Raw genomic sequence first — 22,137 nt, forward strand, 5'->3', positions numbered from 1 at the left:
CCTTGCCAGTTCTCTGAAATGCTGCACATTTAGTGAGAAATATAAACCAAAGTGCAGAAGCAACTTGGCCACTAATCTGATGCTGGAGAAAGGAGGTCACTGTGCAAACTGAGTGATGAGTGTCTTTGTGATATTTGGAAGTGAAGGCCTGTCCAGACTGATGACTCACATAACATACACCAACCAAAGTCTTCACATGCAAGCTGGATTGCAAAGGCACTGTGCTTTTGCTTTCCTCCACTTCCCCAGTACGTCAGAGAGTTCAGCCTCTCAGTCTGGTCTTCAGCTCTTTAGCTCCCACTCACAGGGCCTATTTCTAGAGTTAATTACCTTGTCAGAACAAACATGTAAATACTGCGTAGAAAAATCCCACAACTCTATCACCTTACCATTGTGCAATATGGAAAATGTTCCACCTCACTAAGAAGAAATTGGTGATCCTTTGCTGTATATATGCATTTATTGATAATATTAGTGTGATACTACTGAAGCTTATCTATTGCCTCTTGAAATTATCTCTTTCTTTCAGTTGTCCACACTAAAAAGGCCTTTTTTACTAAGAGTTTTGTAATGGAAAACCATGTCATAGCCTTTGAATGTGGTGGAATTATACTCTTTCTAATATCAGTATCAGCACTGCCACTTTCAAATTAATGGAAGTGCAAATGATTGAGAACAAAGGGCTCATGTGATTTCAATGGTTTTAAACCTGGATTATTTCAGCCAGAACTCAACCTTAAAATATAGTAATACTAAGTGGGAGGGAAATGCTTGGGATTTTACTGCTTTTCATAGTAAATGATTTAACTTGTTTAAAGCATTTATCAAGATTTACTTCTTAACAAAGGTTATGATAGAATCCAGTTGATTCCATTAATACCAGGATATTTTTATCAAAGTGAGAATTTAACCTGAACACTCCTTTCCTCCTGAAAGACTGTTAGACCTGCTTATTTTTCATTCTGATCTTATTTTTGATCTAGACCTTGGAGGTTGTGCCTTGCACTTCGTCACAAAATCTGTGTCAATCTTAAATAGTTGGGATTTCAAAACAAGTATTTTATGGCCTTGTGATACCCAGGACAACTTTTCAGACCTGCTGAATGCCTCACAATGACTGCTGTATATGCGGAATGCATTTTGATGTTTCTGAAAGTATATTCATGTGTATTCGGTTTTATTTTACATATCTAAATGTCCGTGTTTACCTTAGAACTATTATGAAGGCTAGATATTTGAAAATGTTGTTTCAAAAGGGTTTTGAGGTGTCACTTAGATTTTTGACTTTAGTTTACCTGCTCCTTACTACCATTCTTTTGAGCTCTTAAGGAACATCACCTGATTTATCATGCTAACATTGTTGTAGTAGCAAGTCTTCTATCTGAGGGAATTAGAAACTGTTACCAAAAGTAAAAACTACAAAAAAAGTCGCATAGTACTCTGTTATGGCTGAAACAACTTCCTTTAATTTGCACCCTAAAACTGATTCTGCATTTCTTCTAATTCAAAACCTCTGGACTAGATAATGTTCTTGATGAAACATTTATTGGATTATTAAAGGTTAGAGTTTCTTTTCAGTTGCTTATTTTCCATCTAGAAATATTCAGTTGCTATATGAAAATGGTCCCATGTGATATGCACACATAATATGTATCAAATATATTTTTCATTAAAAACTTGTAATAGTTTTCTCCCCTGCACCCTCTCCCCAATGAATTCAAATGAGCCTTTTTCCTGCTCAAGGTCTAGGCTCAACCAGAGCATAATAAGGATTCAAAACAGGGGAATGGCCAGCAAATAAGTAACTTTGCCTCTTTTTAAAAGCAGTGGAGAGCTTGGAGGAGACAAGGATCCTAGAACTTTTCAAGTAGGCATTATTAGGGTATCTAGTACAATGTCAAATTACTTTTTGAAGAAACTAAAGAAAAGGAAGTGAATGTAGACTCAGTATATTCCCACATTCCCTCCTCCCCACCCCCTACGCCCAATCCCTCTCCTTGTAGGCTAGTTATCCTGAAGACATGCACACACAAAAAAATTATTGAGCATAAACACTACTGTTTCTAGTGGGGTAGGAATTATGCTGGAATTATATTGGAAAATTCACAACTCATAGGTATTTTTCTTATGATTTACTACAAAATCTGGCTTTTCTTCAGTTGGAACATTAATTTCTGTCTGCACAGCTGCCTTGTTCATGAAATCTGTGAAGATATAATAATTTTTGAGACTTATATCTTTGTGTCATTTGCTTTAAATGTGTTGCTTGTTCCTCTTAGAAGATCAGACTGAAAGAGGGGCAGTTGCATGCATGGTGTTGAACATGGTTTGGTTCGCTTTTCTCATTCTTAGTCTGGCCTGAAAATTGCAGGAAACTGCACTTTGGAGAAAATTTTGAACATTCTCTGTCTCTCAACCAGGCTAATGTTTAGAGAAGTGCATAATAACTCTCCAAACAGCTGAATTCCAGAAACATTATTTGTATTAGAGAAAGAGCTGGGGAACACTGGTGCATCAAATCCATTGGCCTGGACTTGGTGGATGCCGTAACAAATTGAAGACTTTTCCTTGCCATTTTGAGTGCCTTCCAGACAGCCTGAAAAGTCCCTTTTCTCAAGTAACAAAATTGAAAACTGGAAGTAGGGCAGGATTCTTCCTTTGGATACATGCATATACTAGACTAAAAGTCAAATGTAAATTCAAGTTGTTAACTTTTGCCCCTAGGAGTATGAATTTTCAATGTTTACAGTATCTTTTATGCAATCTTACCAAAGTGAACATACAGTTTGTCAGTTAATAGACTAATTTATAAAATGAAATGAGTAGTTTTGCTTCGAGAGTTGTGCTGAATTTAACTGCCTCAAAGACATAAAAAAAAAAAAAAGGAAAACAAAACAAACCCAAAACCCAAACAGTTTGGAATCAGCTCAATAACTTTGTGATGGGAGCTAGAGCTTGTCTATATAAAAACAAAACAAAACCAAATAAACAAAACAATGAAAACCACAAACAAAAAACCACAAACAAGCAAAAAGCCCCGAACAAATCAGTTCTGTACTATGAAATATAAGGTTTTGAAAGTGAAAGTAGTGTTCCCATTGACATCTGAAATTATAATTTGCAGATAAACATTTACTTTCATCTTTCAGAGTGTGTTTTTTTGTTTACAGAACCAACTAAAAAAAATCCTGTAAAAACAATTTACAAATCTGTTAACCTTTTCATATGGAGTGTGTTGATTTGTGAAGTCAAATCTACTAAGTAGTTCTTAAAATATTGAGATATTTATAAAAGAAATACTTGAGAGTTATTCAGTATTGTCAGATTGTTATCCTGAATGATTACTTTCAGATTTCATTAAAAAAATTCAACGAATATGTAAAATTTGCTTGTAAACATTCTAAAAATGCTGCAGTGATATGTGTAGCCTAAAACCTTCATTAACCCTAAAGCCCTTATTAATTTGCAACAGAAAATCAAACTCTTTTCAACTTCTAAAGGTAGAATGAAAAGGTAGACTAAGTTTTGTTTTATATGCTAAAAATTGTATTATCCTGAAGCCTCGTGTAATGTCTGGTCTATCCTTAACCTGGTGTTTCTAATCTGGCTCAAGTACAATAGGGACGATAAAGGCAAAATAAATTAAATAGTGGCAGGAAAGCTATAGACAATATTTTAAAGAAAAATCCTTAATGCAACTCAGCTTTTTTTTTTTTTCCCCATTACTGGGAAATTAATTAATTTAAACACCTTGAAGGAGTTGGTTCTTATTTTTGCATCAGTCAACATTAGCTGGGAGAAAACTCCTGATTATTTTCGTTTGAATAAAAAAGTGGAAAATGTTTTCAGCTACATCAAATTTATTTTTGGTTAGGACATTAAATAACTTTAATGTAGCCAAATAACTAAAAAACAAAAATCTGCCTAACCATTCACTATTTATGAAGTATAAAATTTAACTGAGGTGTATAGTGTTTCCCAGCCTGACCACAAAGAAAGTATTATTAGGATATTGTAGGAAACTTATGTGTGGTTTTGATTCTGATATATTCATTAAAGAAGTTTATCAATAAAGTAGAAAAAAATTCCATTTCAGCATTTTTGTAAGTATGTTTTGGGTGTCTCATTGTTTTTATTGTTATCAACACGTTTTGTTGTGGTTATTTAAAAAATGAGGTGACATATAGAAGTTGTGCATTGCAAGTTGTACTAAACATGACTTTTATTCAAAATATTGCAACTTAATTTGCTGCACCTTCTCTGTAATGAGATTGTTTAATTTCATATTTTGTGGAGAAATGTACATTCTTGCAGAGGAAGTGATCCGGAGTTGATTGATATTTTGTCTTGATGAAAGAAATTACAATTTTTTATCATTGTGTTAATGTATATAAATAATAATAATTATTATTTCCATCATACTCTCACTGAGTATGATATTTAACAGCTTCAGGAGCGATCAATTAATTAGCAGTATCTTGGTTTGTTGGTTTTGTCTTTTTTAAAGTTCAGCATTGCAGTTCCTATTTAATACATCTGCAGACTTGCTGTAGATGGCCATTAAAAGCATCTACAGGAACCCGTGTGGAGTGTGCATGCTTGGGGGAAGGGTTGGCTTTAGTTTTGTGGTTTTTTATTCATAGAGGAACATTGATGTAGAAATCAAAAGCTCAGAGTAAAAAGAAAACACTTGTTTCCAGAATAGTGAAGACTTTCCCCCCCATGCTCCCCCCCCCCCCCAAGTCTTTTAAAATTTGGAAGTAGTGTGGTTTGTTTTTATTGTGAAAACTCTCAGGAAGAACAATTCAGAGTCGGTGCCATTCTTCCCAGCTGAATGGCGCTTGGTTTGTGAAATGGAGCAGCTGCGGTAGTTTTAGCTTGGCTCACAAAACCATTTGCTTTTTAATCAAGAACTTCAGATTCTGTGGTGTTTGCTCATGATGGAGATGGCCAGCTCTGCCCTGTGAGACAGCTGTAGTATAATTGAGACAGACTATGTGAAGAAAATATAAATGCTGAATGGATGTCTTAAAAGCAGAATATTCGCTAAACTGTAACTGAATTTTTAAAAGGATGAGAAGCTTTTATACAGCAAAGAATTTACTGCACAATAAAACATTTTATGTATAGTGATGTTCTTGCATATATTGCATAAACCAGAGTTTAAGTCTTCAACATTAGCCTTCAAGTTATACAAGTACAATAATCCAAGTTTTTGTAAAGTCTGTATGTAACTGCATAATGAGAAATGCCCCACTTTTCCAAAAACATTATTGCAAATATGGTTGAAGTATCTTTTTTAAATTGTCTGGGATGTGTTATTTTTGGAGGTATATACATCACACATTCATACAGATACTTATTTTAAGGAATAAAGATGCTTGTATTTTATCAAATGGAATAGAAGGCCACTGGAGGCACCGAGAGGAGTCATTAATCTTTGGTGGCAGCTATGGCAGTTACATATTTAGAAAAACTTGTTCAAGCAGGTAAGTATTGTGAAAATAACTGCTCCATCTTGTATAAAGTAAAACCTCAGACTGACAGTTTGTTTTAGAAGGGATTTTTCTAAATAGCGGTTTGACTAAGTCAAAAATATCTTGTTTCACATCACAAATCAAAAGTGCTGCCCATATGTTATAAAAAAAAAGATTGACTTTTAACATTTTGTAGTAATTTTATAGTCACAGTTAATAACTGTTTTGAACTTGGAGTGGCTAGTTATATGTCTCCTGCTGAACTATACATTTTTATATGTGTGACAACTTTGCTATGGATTTATTATACAGAACAGAATGTTTCACTTTCTCCAGACAGGCTATTTCATTCCCTTGCTGCTTTTTAAATAAAGTTTAGGTTAACTTTTAAAAAAATACTGCTCCTAAATAATAGGAAGATAACAGTCCTTGTGGCAGAATATGATGTTGCTCCTTTGTTTTCAAACACTCTGTCCCATTTTATGTTTCCAGTGTGTGCAGCCTTAAACCTCTTTGATGCTGACTAATTGGGGGGGGTGGGAAGACAATGTAAAAGGGTTAATCCGTTACACTGGTATTAATGAGTCAGCTGGATCCCTGCCATTCTCTCCCTTCTGGTTCACTTAGCACCGATTAGCACAAATGACACTTAGTTTTTTGGGAAGCAAGCTATGAGGATGGTAGGTAATGCAGACCTCAGATGAGAACAACCTAGTCTCAGGTTAACACAGGTAAATAAATTCATGCCATGTGGGTTGAGATAAGAAAATAATCCTTTTTTCTTGCTGGACCCCTGAGAACACTGAGAGTGGTGATAGGGCTCAGATATTTTAAGCTCACACGTGATAGATCAAAAGGTGGGCAGGTTGTTTTCTGAACTCCATTCTTAAGTGTGCTGCTGGGGATTTGAGCTTTGGATATACTCACCTGACACCCATGCATTAAAAGTGAATGGTGAAAGAAAGCAATTATTATTTGCATGTCTGTGCAACTGAGAACCCCTCTCTTAAATCCAAGACCACTTGTGACAAAGTTTTGAAAAGGTTTGATTGAGTAGTAATACAGTGGTAATGTTTCTGTGGTCTGTCCTGAGCTTTTAATTTGGGATTCTGGGATAGTAATAAAGAGACACTAATTCTAAGATGTAATGTATTTTCATTACTTTTGTTTGCAACTAGAACTGTAAATTGATTAAAAATGCAGATGGGGAGAAGGAAATCATGCTTCAGGACACACTTGTAGTCCAGTTACTTTTTACAATGTTTTTTACTAATTTAGAAAAAAATTCCAGCAAGAAAGCTCAGAATCCTTCTCTTACACTTACATTCAAAAGGTGCCAGAGCCTCTTCTTCCTTCTCAAATCTCTCCAGTTGCTGGGATGGTCTCAGAGGCATGCTCACATCACATATCTGAAACTTTTTACTGTAACAGAGCTTGTCTTCTGATCGCAACCTTTTCGGAACAGCTGCCTAGGTTTGGACTACCCTTGTTGGAGGATGATGTAGCAATCATGGATTAGGTTGCTTATAGGAGTATTTGACTTCAGATGTTTTCATTTAGGAGCAATTCTTCCAATTTAGTCGCTGGATGGAAAGATGCTTCCCTGCATCTAGAGCAGGTGTTTAACATAGGAGCTTCCTGGGCACCTTTTGGGGAAGCCTGTTAGTAATACCTGCGTGGGGAACCAGATCTCCTAATTTAGGGATCTGTGTTGCAGCTATTCCCCTTCCCTAGTAAATTAGCCCCAAAACATTCTGTGCATTTGTACACTACACCTGCATTTTGACAAACAACAGAGGCACGGTCTTCTAACCTCCAAGTCGATTAGAAAGTTTGAGACTGTTTAGTTTTGAGGCCTTTGTTCCTATTTAATCCCTTTGGGGCAGGACAGTAATGCAAAGGAATTTTTTCTAACCACAAAAGTTTTGAAGTTAAATATTGTGGGATATCTCAAAGGCAAAATCCTGTATGCTGTCTTCTCCTATTTCTGATCTTACTCATTTAAGAGTTGTTTGGCCGGTAGTGGTTTTGCAAGTGAAGATAATCTGATTTTATCAGCTCACTGGCACTCAAAAGCAAAGGTGCTACTTTCCTCCACTTCAGGTGAATCTTACTTTGCTCCAGCTCTGCTGTTTGCTGGACTTTGCCAGTTGGCTGAATTCCCAGAAGAAGATGGGTTAATAAGCAGAAAGTTTGTTGTTTGTCAGAGTCTGAGCAAAGGCAGGGCCTTTGAGTGAGGGGAACAGACACTCACCCGTAGTGGTGGTGAGTGATTAGATGAGCTCTCGTGGTCTCGCACAACATCACCTTTATTCAGGCAACAGTTAAACATGACTGATCATATTGCATGCAGAAATAGTTGCTCTGTTGAGAAAATCACCCTGTCTCAGGCTAGCTCTGTATATAGCTGGGCTGATCTTTTGTTGCCCTGAAGACAGGTCAGTCCCTTCATTCTGCTTCAGATTCTGCTCTCCCGCTATTTAATTTTTCTGCAATGTTGGGAACTTTCATCTGAGTTAGTGTTCTGCTGTTCTGGCAAGGTGAATTGGTTTGAAGGGGTTGAGTGATGGAACAGGTAAGGCAAGAGGGAAAACAGAAATGGGAGGTATGAATGGAAATGCATCCTTGGGCATTGGGGTACTGCTCAATTGCTCAGATTACCTGATAGGGACCCAGGTCTGGAACGAGGTCTGAACCAGGACTAAGGTGAGGGCAAATTCAACCAGCAGAAATAGTTCTTTTGGATTAATGAGCTGAGTGGACAGCCTAAGGAGCCAGACTACCCTCAGAAAGGATGAAGGGAATGGCAGGAGCAAACAGCTCAGAGTGAAGAGGAAAGACAGGTACAAATTTTGGCAGCATTTGTCAACTGTGTACATTTTCTGTCCTGTTGCAGTGCTTTTGTGTGTAAAACTCTAGGCACTAAATCTGTTGTCCTCACCTCTTCTTAAAGGAAATATGAAATCAGTTGTCTTCTAGGCAGAGGCCGTGTCTTTGGCAAAGAAAAGGGTGTCGTGTTCATCGCCCTGTATTTTCTTTTCGGTCTAGTTTTTCTACACATCAAGCTGTATAATGATTGTGGGCAGATTGCAGTGTGATCTGAATATAGGACATGTTCCTGAGTAGAGCACAGGTAAAGCAGTAACTGCATAATGGAAACTTAATTCTCTCTTGTTTTCTGAAAAATCGTTAATCTACTGTAGTGCCTGCCTATCAGATACAGGTGTACAGGTCTTTGTGACCTAGAATTTCATCTGCCAATTTGCAGCCAGTTGAATAGGTATCTGGTAACACAGCCCTTTGTACGTGGGATGGGTTGCTTCATTGGCTTGTTCTGTAGGGAGGCAGCAGGGTGACGTTGTTGGTCTGAACTTTTATCTGAGTACCGAGTTCAAAATGGATGTGGTAAGGAGTATGGCTAGAAATGGGAAAGAATACCAATCAAGACTGTCTCAGGTCTCCTCTTCACAAAATTCCTCATGTTCAGAGTTCAGGTCAAAGCACCTTAAACAGAATTTACAAAAATTGCATGACCTTACCTACTTTTTTTATACCCACAAGAAACTAAAATACGTGGATGGATTCTTTGCATTAATCGAGTAAAATTTCAGATTTTTCATAAAATTACTTTGCCCATAGTTATTTTTTAAAGCCTTTTTATGGAAGTCCTGAAAGAGCTGTCATCCAGACTGTTTGCATCCAGAGAGGGCTCCTTGAACACAGCAATTAGCATTGTGTAGTGAGGGTTCACTTGTCTCATTCCCTGGAGTTGACAAAATGAAAACAAAGGCAATTTTCTCATGGGGAAAAAGCAAAAGACAGAAAACTAGTTGCAATTTTGAACACTTAGGGATAAAAGGAAGAAAACAAAAAATAGGTAATAATCTCTAGTTTTCTATGGCCTACCAGTAATAACAAAAATGAATATTTCCTAATGTAATAATTTGTTTGGGATTTTTTGGTATGTTTAAGACTTCATCATGTTTTTGATATGTGAGTCCTATCACATCTTTAAAACTTTCCATATTGATTTGTATGATGTCTGGAGTGGAGACTATATATAGATCCAAAATACTGCCTTCTGGTTTTTCACAGTGGAAAGCAAGACTGGTTCTGTGACAGGGTATGTTTCCATAGAACAGCTGAGCCACTTAACTGTCTGAAGAAAGGATCATCTTGCTTCTTGTTTCTTACTCCTAGAAGCAGGGTTTCTTTCCATTACCTTTGTGCCAGCCCTGCCAGCTCATTTGACATCTCTGGTTTAGCTCACTAAACTGGCAGAAAACTAACCCAGCGAGAAAGGGAGTATGTATTTATTGTTTTTCTAGCCAGTTTAGTGAGATCAGGTGGCTCACAAGCACTCAGGAGAATTTGAGGGCCACCACCAAGGGAACAGCAGGAGCACTGGTGCTGGGAGGAGAGGCAGGACTGCTCCTTTTGGCAGTACCAAGCTGTTAGCCTGACTCAGCGGCGTTGTGAAAGCTCACCCTTAGGTAATAATGTTCATGCTACAGGTTGACTGACAGTTCTTCAAATAGTAGCCAGAAGGGAGTTACCAGCTGTACGTAGTTTGTTTTTGTAGGGTAGCCTTGTCTGTTTTCAGTGTGTTGTGTTTTGAAACAGATACTTATTCTATTCTAATTGTGTTATTGCATGAAAACATTCTGCAGAAAAATTACATGTGCAGGGCAGACCTGCCTGGGAACTTGATGTTGAGCAAGTGGGTAAGGAGCCACAGAACGTGGTAGCTTCTGGGACTCGCCTGTTGAATTTGGGGAAACTCAGAAACCTTTGTACTTCAAGTCTGCTGAATGTTACAGACTTGAAAGCCTGAGCCAAAGCATGGTCCTTCATCTTTAAACATTAGGAGGTTTTGATTGGGAGATCTGGTAGCCCCTGTTAATGCACCTTACACATCACCATGTGATGTGCCCATAAGCCTGGAGTTCCCTTGAAAACTTAGCTGCAGAGTATGAAATTCACCGTGGTGGCTTCCCAGGGCCTGTGTGGAAGTGGGTAGTTGCCATCTCAGGAGACAGGAAATACTCTTTTTCAAAAACAACCCATCTGCCTTTGTGCTCTTCAGGCTGGCATGATCCTACATTGGTGTTTTGTTGTTGTTTTAACAAACTGAAATGCTTTATTTTCAGTTGAGAAATGCTATTTCTGTGCAGAGTTTAGGGAAGGGACTGATGTAAAGTGTAGGTATAACTTAACATAATTGTTCACAGCCCTCAGATGGTTTCACATCAGGAACAGCTGATGATAAAATTTACAGCTGCTCTGACCTTTCTTCGTTTTGTCCATGTCTGATAAGAATATGGTACAAAGTCCTGGCAGATTTTTTTAAAACAAATTTTAAACAAATTACTCAAGTATTAAATTGCTGTGGTTTGTCCCTTTGCTTTGTGGGCAGCGTTAATGTCACTTTTTCGTGTACATGCAAACACTTGGGCATTTCATTGAAAGATACAGCCAAAACCATGTCAGCTGGGCTTTTACATCTGTTGGTCTCGTGCCTTTGTAAATGGATATTTTGATGTGGTGGGGCTTTTTTAGACTTTTTAAACCAAATTTCTCTGTTCAGAAATTTTTATTCATCTCCTTTTTCCCCTCCAAAATAAGTTCTACCCTGCTTTTTGAATACTTTTAAAGAGTTATTCTAGTGCTTTTTTGTGCTGATACTTTTTTTTCCTGACAGATCTCCACTACTATGTTTGTGTAACATGAAAATGCAATTAAATGGATAGCAAGGTTTTAAAGTACTGAAGCCATAAATATTAAAAATCTGTGAATATTTAATACTACTTATGTCATTGCCTTTAAAATCAAGGAATCTAGGCATAATATGTTGAAATGAACACTTTCATGTTACTTACACACAAGTCAAAAGTAAACCGCAAGTTCCATAGTGTAGTTTCTTCTACAAAGCTGGCTTTAAAGTTCCTAGAAATACTAAACCAGCTTAAAGCACAAAAGTAATTGGGAAAAAACCACTTTAATCGTAGTTAATCCACATTATTGACCTATGTGCTCAAAATAAATAAATAAATAAATAGATAGATAGATAGATAGATAGATAGATAGATAGATAAATAATAAAATTATGTAGTCCTTAAACCATCTGTGTGGAGCTAGTTATTCATGAGAGAGCTTTGATCCAAAGATCAGCTACTGTGCTGGTTTTTGCCATTTCTGGGACAGGTTAAATGGATTTATGTTTTAGTTTTGAGGGAACTGCCTACTTCGTAACTTGGTTTTAGATACCTTTTGTAAATCTGAGATCAGAAGATGGTACTAATATAATGGAATTATATTGTGTAAATAAAAAATAGTTTTTCAAGGAGTTATGAAAGCAGAGATACTTCTTTGTTTTATTGAATACTTTGTTGACATTGCTTTTGGATGTAGGTTTTCCTGGTTTAAAATATTCATAACCTCTGTGTACCAATTTTTAGGTATGTTTATAAACTCATGCTTATTACTACAAAAATCTGGAGAGTTTATACTTCTTTTTATAGGAAAGCAAAGCATGTTGTGTCCAGAAATACTCTGCATGCATGTGTCAGAAATGCAAAAGCAGCAGTGGATAAGGTTTTCTGCTCAGAATTGACATGATACAGTCACAGTGACACAATATTGCCAGACTGCTATCTAGAAGATAACTTCCAAAAAAAAAGTGGAGAGGGAATCTTATTTAAACCACAGTATTTGTAAGCCTTCTGATGGAATCTTAAATATTGTGATTATTGTGATTTAACTTTCTGCATCAGGTGTACTGTACCTGTATGTCTCGCAGACGTGTGTATCAGTGTGCATGGTCTTTATGTTTTAAATTAATTATCCTTAACTTTGTTTCAGAATTAGTGAGGTTTTCCATGCCTCTGAGAGCATCGGAGTACTCCTAAGTATGAAATGAGTATTACTTTGGAGATTTCTCATAACTGTGCTGCATAAAAGTTATCTTAAATGAGTCTTCTGTCCTATGCATTAATTCTTCTCCCACAAAGTATTAGCTCAGCTTTCTGATACTTTCAGAGTTTCTAAAAGATATGACAATAAATGAGTTTGTAGTAACTAATATGAATGTTGTAGGCAGCTGCTGACTTACAGTCTAGTTATTGAGATGAGATTGTATGTGATCATCTGCTCATCACAGTGCATTCCCACAGCAGATAGTGGGACAAAGATGCAAGTGGCCCTAATATGGGTAGACTGAGTGACTGATTTACAAATTTTGCAGTGGGATTTTCCCCTCTTCTTCATTATAAAAGAAATATTTCTTATTTCAACATAGCTGAAATGCTATCAAGAGGGAGTAAAACACACAGTGTTCCCTGGAACATTTTCTCAACGATCATCTTGAGGATCTCCTAGTCCTTCTACCCTACTAGAACGGCCCTGGAAGTTTCCCTGCATTATTGCAGTGGCCTCCCTTGCCTTCATTCCTAGTGACCAACCACAGCAGTATTTGCCAGTTGACCAAGCAGGCCAGGAATAACAGAGCAATGAGTTTTTCCTTCCGCTGGGGCCTTACTTTGGTCTCTTTTTACTACCCAGCTGGAGATGGTTATATTCTGTAAATATCTCCAAGTCTTCTACCTCTGTGCCAGTTTCAATCACATTGGACAATGTTTTCCTGCATTATCAAGGAAAGATGATTGGCCATGTAAATCTAATTCCTTAGGAAACCAGCTTCAATTTGCATTGTTTGTTTCCTGACATAATTTACATTTACGTAGCAAGCTTCACATGCAAATATCAGGCTATCAGGACCTCGGATTTTGACTGGCAAATAATTTTAATGCATGCTGGACCTACTGACATGCAAGTTACACAGTGTAGCCAAAAGACTGAACAGGAAGACCACACATCAGGTTTTTAAGTGCTAGGAAAAATCCTTGTCCTCATCTACGGGCTTCAGTGTGCTGTTTGTTTTCTGGACAGGATTACCTTTAGAACCACTTCACGAATAAAACAGGAGGAGGAGAGTCCTAATGTCATAGTTATGTAAGGATAGTGAAATAATCTTAATTTCATAGTGAAAAGTTGAATGTTACAATAAATATTTACCTTTTGAACCACAGCTGAGCCTGTAATCTGAGATAGGTTTTATAGGTTGGATAACTAGTGACAAGGAAATGATATTGCTAAAATGTGTTAAAGGGGATGTTGCTTGCCAGCACTACTCTGTGTGAGCCGTACTTTGCCTTTGTCTGAGTTTGTTGTTATTACTGATGTTTTCCAAAGACCTTTTACCGTTCATCAGGAACTGAAGATGTAAAGACTTTTATTGTTTTAAGAGTAAAGTTTTTATCATCCATACAAGCAAAATAAGAAAACTTAGGTAGTATTGTGAAGATCATGAGGGTCATATTCTCATCAATGGTAAAGAAGAGAAAGTTAGGCAAGAGAAACAGAACAAATAAAGGCAAATGAGTTGTCTTTATCCCCCTCCCTTGGAAAAGCAAAAAGGATCTAGTGGGAGACTGTAATCATAGAAGAAAATCTAGCTTGCAAACTGATGCTTCTTTTGCACTTGTTGCATGCCAGCCTGTCCATACAATGAACTTGCATTATGTGAAGTGTAGACATCTTCCACTACGCAGGAAGCAGATTTGAGAGTGAAGTAGAAAGAAATAGAATAAATTAACATTAAACTGCTCTTAAGTCTAAAAATTTAAGAGACTTTATGCTTTATTTTTAACCTTAAAACAGTGTATTTATTCTGTGAGATAACAAGCTGGTCTAGATGACCACAACAATCATCTATCACTCAGTGATTACGTCTAAAAAAAAAAAAAAGAGAGAGCTAATCAGCTTCTAAAACTTTTCTTTTCAAAAAAGTAGATTAAATGGTTTGTTTCCCCAGAAAAGTGTGATTCACTTGAGCTCGGATTTGTTTTGCTGTGAAGAGGAGTGGCCTAACTGACAGATGAAGTGAATGACAGGAAGATTTAAAGGTTCTCTAGGAATGTCAAGAACTGTGATTTAGTGCATGTAGAGGCTGGCCTATGGCATCTAATCTATGCCTTCTAAGCAGTTTTGCTTTTTTTTTTTTTGTTTTTAGGGCCAATGTTCGTGATAAATGCGAACATGCAATAGATATGGTGAGGATTTATCTGCAGAACAGTATCAGGTGAACATGGGAACAGCAGTGAATCGTTTTGAGGTTTTCCCTGAGGCACTGGCACACATGCCCAGATAAGCACAATTGTTTGGTCAGAAGAATTAGAGGACATACATTTCTTGTGTGTAGCTTTTTTTTCCCTTATAAAATGATTGAACATGTTATAAGCTCTTACTTGGATCTATACTGTTGATTGCTTCAGTCCTAAGGATATATTGAGTAGCTGGTAAGTCACATCACATGCTCATTCTGATAGCACAGCTAGATAAGAAAGGTGTGGCAGCATCTACAGTAATGAACTCCAGAATGGGATTTCCAAATAGCAAGATGGAAAAGTGAGATCTGTGGAAAGATATGCTGTGGTGAGCGGGCTCAGTGTTTTTGTGCACTACTGAGAAAGACTGGCATGCACGTTTGATGGAGGAGACAGAACTTACATGGATGCATCACACCAGTAAATCAGAATGAGATTAATTCTAGGCATTTCTTTATGTTTGACACGAAATTCTCACAAGTTAAAACCAAAGTAAAATAACATTTTATCATGGGGGATCCTGGCTCATGGATGAATTAATTCTACAGCTTGCTTTGAATGTGACTGTGGACATGGAACTAACAAATAGTAGTGGGATAGATATAACTGAGAGATACTGTGGAATCTCCATCTTTGGAGCTTCAAAATTCAGCTGGACAACCCAGGGAACATAGTTTCTTTTGAAGTTATACCTGCACTGAACTGGAGGTTGAACTAGTGTGATCTCCAGGATTCCTTCCTACCAAAATTTTACTATGAAGCTTTGGCTTTGGATTCATCAGCTTTCTGAAAGAGTTGGGCACCTCTTAAAAGAGCGACATATAAATATGGGGGTGGAGGAGTTGGAACGGATTTAGTGGAGGGTGGATTTAGCCTCAGTGAAGTGGTTGGAAATGGATTTAAACTCTAAGGGTCTTTGTTTTGGGATTCAGTAAAGCTTTGAAAGTAGTAAAATTTTTAATAAATTGGAAATACAGAAAAGCACAGAAATAAAACACTTTTTGCAAACTGAAAAATATGTAGATCTAGGATATGGAAACTTTACAGGAGCCTCTAATCATCTCATATTGTTTTTCTATTGCTATCTTCCTAAAAGTTTTTGTTTGGGGAAAAAAAATTTCCGTAGGGGAGTTTTTGGTTTCACTGTGATCTTGATAGTGGGATGCAGGTTGAGAAGACCCTGACAGAATTATTTGGGAAAATCAAGACTCTTCATTAAGATTGCCTGCAGAAGGATGGGATACCAAAATCAGACTGGGTGGCAATTTGGAGTGCCACTCCCATAATCTTCAATGGCATGTGTTGTAGTTGGATTTGCTATTCCTCTTAATTGGGAAAGGACTGAACCTTGTTGCTTCATATCTGTAAATGTAGAAACATTCATGATAATGTTTACCTTGTTAAGAGTTTCCCCCCTGCCTTTTACAAGTTTGAAGAAATCAGTGTTTTAGGATTTTCACTGCAGGGTTTATATAGATTTTTCTCATGGTTAGTCAGGAGAATTAGAGAAGATACTGGTTAAGTTCTACCCCTAATCAAAGATTTATTTGTAGGACCCCTTAATACACTGTTGAAACTCAATATAAGGCTACCAAATACTTACCAGACCTCTGCCTTAGCATGGACTTATACAGACTTCCTTCTCATTCACCCTTTTGCTGCATAAGCTCTTAAACTTTTGTTTTACTGGAAGCTGCAGATGTGGAGCATCTTTTTGCTGATATACTGGGTTTTTTTAGGGGATATTATTAGCTTGTTGAAATGAAACTGCTGTTGATATGAAAAGCTTTAATATGAAACCAGGATGAGGTGACCTGGAACTAGGATGACTTCATTGTTTTGCCAACTATATATATTCTTATAAGGCTATTATGTCTTGGCCATGTGCATATGGAAGTTAATGAGGATTAATATAGTAGGTTTTATAGCACTAATACTAGACAGAATGATAGTCCCACTTTTAAGAAAATAGAAGAACTAACTATTCATCAGTGTCCCATCTGGCCCATTGAAAAGGACAGCAACTGGCCAGTGCCTTATTTGATTCAGATGGATCATTGAGTGGTCTGTTGATCACCAATGGAAACGGTTAAATTACTTATAGTTTATTGTGTACAATCCATTCAGGGCGGGTGGAATAGATGATCTTTAAAGTTCTTTTCCAGCCCAAACCATTTTGTGATTCTATGCTCATTAGCAAAAATTTCTAGAGGTCTTCCCTCTGTCCTGTCTTCTATTGTCTTGATCACATAAAACCATCACAATTCTGTGTTCTGGTTACTTCTGTCAAGGCTCCCTGGTATCACCCTACTGCAGTCTCCAGCTCACTCATTGGGTGGGAATTGGCTGGTAAATGGAAGCTGTGAGACCCTTGGCAGTGTGTGCTGGAGAACTAAGAAGGGCTGGAAGAGGCTGAGCAGAAACATATTTCATCCCGGCTGAAGGAGCTGGAGGCTACTTAAATGAGGCTGAGAGAAGGGCAGGACTCCTGGTACCATCAAACCCCTTTACTTGGAAGGGCAATCACAGGGACTCCTGAGACTCAGATGTTCAGAAGGCAGAGTGAATTACAGCACTTATGAAATACCTCCCTAGATTGAAAGCACTGCCACTATTGATGGACTAAAGCCTGAAGTTCTCTTAGTTTATCCTGGAGCAGGGTGACTTAAAATTGGTGTGCCTAGCCTTTCTTCCTTATCTCAGAGAGGGGAAGATTTATGAGTAAGAAAGAGGGAAAAGAAACTGCAGTAAAACCTTGATGCTTCCGCAGAGTCATTCTCTCCTATTTTCAGATCCTACTAATCCTCTCTTAGAACTTTTTGTCTTTTTGCTGCCAAGTAGAAGCCAGAATACTCTTTGTTCTTACCATGTCTATGCAGGATAATAACAGGCAACAAAGAGTTAAGCAACTAACTAAAGTATAATGGAAAATAGCTGTCTTCCTTTTGAAGCTGAAGGTGACGTGAAAATCCATGTATTTGGTAGCGAGTTACTGCTTGCTGTGTTGTACGTACTTCACTGTCTCACAGGATTCTTGCATAGACCAGGATAAATCATGGCAATCTACATTATAGAAGACTCTAAAATATATTTACAATTGGTTTTAATTTATTAAACTGAGGGTGGGCTAGACTTTTAAATGCTGTCTGTTGATCAAGAGACTACACAGCTTGAGGTTTTCAAAATGCTGGAAGAGGAAAGAGTATAAATAGAAGCACCACTTCCTTGTTGAGTAGAAGCCAAACTTGTGGTTGAACCTTTCTATATGAGAGTTTGCTGAGGTCCAGATAGGCAGCTGAATGCAGATTTCTGAAGACACCAACAATTCTGCGTTCTAAAGGAGGATGTACATAGTACGTACTAAAGACTGGGCTGGGTATTTCTTTCCTGTGGAACACCTGGCTGCGGTTCTTGGAAAAAGAAGATACCATTGGAACTTGGAGAATGTTGGTATAAATCCAGCACCAGCTCAGTGAAAGGAGAAATGCATGTCTGACCTTTCAGTGCAACACTGATTATTTGGGCCTGGAAAAGGCATAATATAACTTAAAAACAGCCTCCCAAGACTAAGGATTTGAAATACGAGCTTATCAGGACAGTAGGATAAATACACCTACTACTTTCCTTTCAAACTTAAAATATTTTTCCACTGGTAAGTAAGGGAATATTTTACAGTAATAAACATGATTATTTTCTTCCTGATAAATTTTTCCAGTGATGTTCTGCATGTTACAGATTATGCTTCTGATGTTTAAACCTAATTACACTGAATGAAGTGCCCTTCATTTCTAATTCTTACAGACTTTAAACAGTGTATGACATTTTTTGATATATGACATAGATTGATTTTCTGTAGGAGTTTTATGACTAAACCTTTGCATAATGCTTAAACTAAAGGATATATGAGCCAGAATCTAATTGTTTTGTAAAATGAATAATTTTGTGTTTTATCTCTTGATTAAAATACAGCTTTAAACTTGCTCTAGTTCAAACAAATTAATTCAAGAAATCTTATGGCCTATATTTTTACAGGAGGTTAGGCTAGATGATTATGGTGGTCCCTCTGGCCTTATCTATGAATATATTTGCAGTTCAGCTCTGATGAAAGACATTTTGGGGGAGCGTTGGCAGATATCTGGTAGCACTTCTTACTAAGGTCATGTATTTGTGATCTTTTTCCAGAGCGAGGTTTCAGTTGCTTAGTTTGGCAAAACTGTAATTATATACCTATTTACATCAAGGTTGTGTAAGAGGAATTGTTTGTGTTTGTTTGTGGGTTTTTTTCCTCAACGTATTTAAAGGCAATTTGAATTGTGAAACACTATAGGTATCGCTACATTTTAGCCTTCTTAAGAACTTATGAACTCTGGGAATTGGATGTCAAAGTTCTAAGTAAAAAAAAGTCATTTCTCTCCGAATGAGCTGTTCCTATTCTTCCTTTCCTGTGAATATTTTTGACCTTTGGTCCTGATTTCAAACCAAGATGTCTTTTCATCTTTAGGAAAACTAGTCACAGGGAAAAGGTATATTCTGGATAGCATTAACACACATGACATTTTTTTGTTACTGTTTTTTTCATATAAAAACTTCTGAGTTCTTTCTCAGGAATGGTATTGGTTCCTTTGTTTCTTAAATCTCTGGTGTAACTATTTTAGTATGTTTATACATACACCTAACTTTACCCAGTATGTCCCTTTGCTACTGACTGGCTACACAGCTCTGCCCCTGCACACTTGGGGGGTTGTTGTCCAACTCACTGTAGTCTACGTACATCCTCACAAGTCTCCAGGCAGCCAGCATGAGTTCCCGTGATAAATCTTGATTTCAGGGAAGGGTATCCCGTGGAGTCTTTACTCCTGCATCGTTCATGGAATGTAGGACTGTAACAGAACACAAAAAGGTCATTCATCTTTTTTGTCTTGCCAGGATTGAAACCATTCATGACAGATATTTCTTCAGCCTACCTCTGAAATCCTTTGGAGATGGACCACTGTTTAGAGAAACCACTTCCTTAGGTTGTTCAAAGTTCTTAAGTAGCCTTACTCCTGGAGAAACTGGTCTAGCCTAAATCTGGTACAATTTAAACTTGTTTGCACTCTCATCCATGGCAAATGTATCAAAAATATGGCTTACTGTCCTCTTCATATCATCTGTTAACCATTTGTACACCTGCCCGAGGCCGGGTGTGTTTACAATAATTTTTATTTGTAGGACTCTACTTCGTTGCAAACATAAACTAATGGTTTGTCATTATTTCTTTTCATGGTTGTTATTTATCTTATTGTCTACAGGTGCTTAAAAATTGTGGTTTTTTTCAAATAGTGGGGGTGGAATTGAAGAATGACTGATGCCCCACCTCCTTTGGTTCCTCTCCTCCCCCTTTCTTTTTTTAAGAGCTGTTGTGAGTTCAAGTGCTTTGGAGTATTATGCAGAGAATTACTAGTTTCCTGCGAAGCATTTTTCAACTCCAGAAAAGGTCTTGGAAAGTGTAGACATTAATGGAATTAATAGGCATTAAAGACCTGTGACAAAGATGGTGATGATTCTCAGCATACACTGTTAGGAATAATCATGGCTGGGCTTCGCAAACGAAGATTTGGGAAAGGTCTCTACCCACGTTTGTCACAAGTGCACTGGTGGCTAAAAAGGCCAATACGAGACAGGCATGTCTGATTGCAAAAGGCACAGCAGAAAGACTCCTTAGGTGGTAAATTCTACAAGGCACAATTCTTTCTGCGTTGCCTTTTCTCCTCAAGGGTGATCCTGCGTGCTTTAGGAATAATACTGGGGTATTAAAAAGCAGGGCATGATGACCAGATATTACGGCTTGTTTTCATAAAAAGCTTTACCAAATATTGCATTGTACTTGGGGGATGTGACCAGTCAGACCTGGGGGACTGATGACAGTGTGGAGCAAACATGCATGGACCTTGGGTGTCATTGGCTTTCCAGGCTAACTGGGCATGGGCAGAAGCTGGCTGCTTTTGCCAAAGGCTTCTGCCAGGTGCACTGGCTCTGACTAAACCTCTGGACAAAATGGAACAGGACAGCCAAAACCAGCAAAGAAGTTAAACTACAGTAACTTGAACCCTCTCATTTAGAATTGTTGTTACCAAACTGTTTAAGGAGTTAAGTAATTTAAATAATTGACACAGATTTGTTCCTGGGTTTTGCAGACCACTTCTCAATTTTTTTCTCTTTACTTGCATTCAAATTTGTAAAATACAGACGTGGTAACAGAGTTCTCCCTTTCTCAGGGAATCATATAATTTGATTTTAGGAAAACTGAAGATTTTTTCTTATTCTGTATAAAAGATGAATTATTTCTGTGATTTAATAGGTGGTTTTTTTACTTCTCTAGGTGACACAGTTGATGATCAAAGTAGAGAGTCAAAGGATAAAACTTCATTTCCAGAGACCAGGCCAACATATAACCAACCTCCACAGGTAGGGGACTATTTCCTTTTCTATACATGATAAAACTTCCGTAGCAGGTCTTTTAAGAAGCGTGAATGTCCTGCAGGAGATGGTGTCACCATATTCTCATCTTCCATCATAGGCTGGCTACTCAGCCTTCCTTGTCATCTATCCTAAAAGCAGCACTGTACTGATTAGATGGCAATAAATATCAAGCCCACCACTATCGATTTGAAAAAGAAATAGTAGAAGGCTGGGCTGTATGGTTTTGCTGAGTATCTTATTTTTATACTTGGGTTGTGCAAGCATGAAACTGTATCTAGAATGTTAATGAATTGCATAGAAGCATTAGTGTGGTGAGTAGTGATGGAAAATGTCACACATTTACGTAAGTCATTTATTTCCACAACTACCATTATAAGTAAGGTACTGTAAATGTGTGAGTATTAGACTGTCCTTATTGTGTGTTTCCTTTCTGTTTCACTATATGTGGCTGTAAATCTGGACTTCTTTTTCTTTCATTTATTAAATATTTGATACATGTTTACTGAAGAAATATTTTTCAGAATATTTCTGCATATGGTGTACACGTACTTTTTCCTCCTCCTCCTCTGAAAATATTTTTGCACTAAGTATGAGCCTGTTTTCCATTGCCATATAGTTTTAGATGTTTTCAAGCTAACTGAGAGACATTTGGCTTGGAGTTTTTGTGCTTTCGTGGTGGTTCATTTTTTTGCTTAACCTATGCTGTCTGCCTTTTCTATATCTAGCCTTTGAACTAACAGTGTTTGTCAGTCTGTCTCTTCTCAGTGCCATTTCCATATCTATTATTGCTAAGTCCCTTGGTATATCAGAGGTGTGTGTGACAATGTTACACCTTCAAGAGTGGTCAATATGTATGTGAGATCTGTAGTCTTCTTTTTTAATTTAAAATTAAAAACTGTGTTCTATACCAAAATCTTTAATTCATTGTAAGTAATGAGTGGCTTTGTGGAAGTATGAATAAGTTCCAGTTAATCACAAAGTTTTTAGTCTGACTTTTGGATCCATGCACATCTGAGCCAGGGTGTTTTGCACCT

General features: G+C 37.4%; 1 protein-coding gene across 5 annotated transcripts in view; it reads left to right on the forward strand.

The window, feature by feature from the left end:
• The window catches only part of UMAD1 (UBAP1-MVB12-associated (UMA) domain containing 1), a 79,323-nt gene that overhangs the window by 38,472 nt on the left and 18,714 nt on the right, over positions 1-22,137 (forward strand). For all 5 annotated transcript variants that reach the window (XM_027639321.1, XM_027639324.1, XM_027639325.1 and 2 more), the window contains one exon: positions 21,003-21,088. In XM_027639321.1, coding sequence (XP_027495122.1) covers positions 21,003-21,088 — 86 coding nt within the window. The remainder of the gene's footprint in view (positions 1-21,002; positions 21,089-22,137) is intronic.

Source organism: Corapipo altera, unplaced genomic scaffold, assembly GCF_003945725.1.
Source record: "Corapipo altera isolate COAL_440 unplaced genomic scaffold, ASM394572v1 44, whole genome shotgun sequence".
NCBI classification, from domain to species: Eukaryota; Metazoa; Chordata; class Aves; order Passeriformes; family Pipridae; genus Corapipo; species Corapipo altera.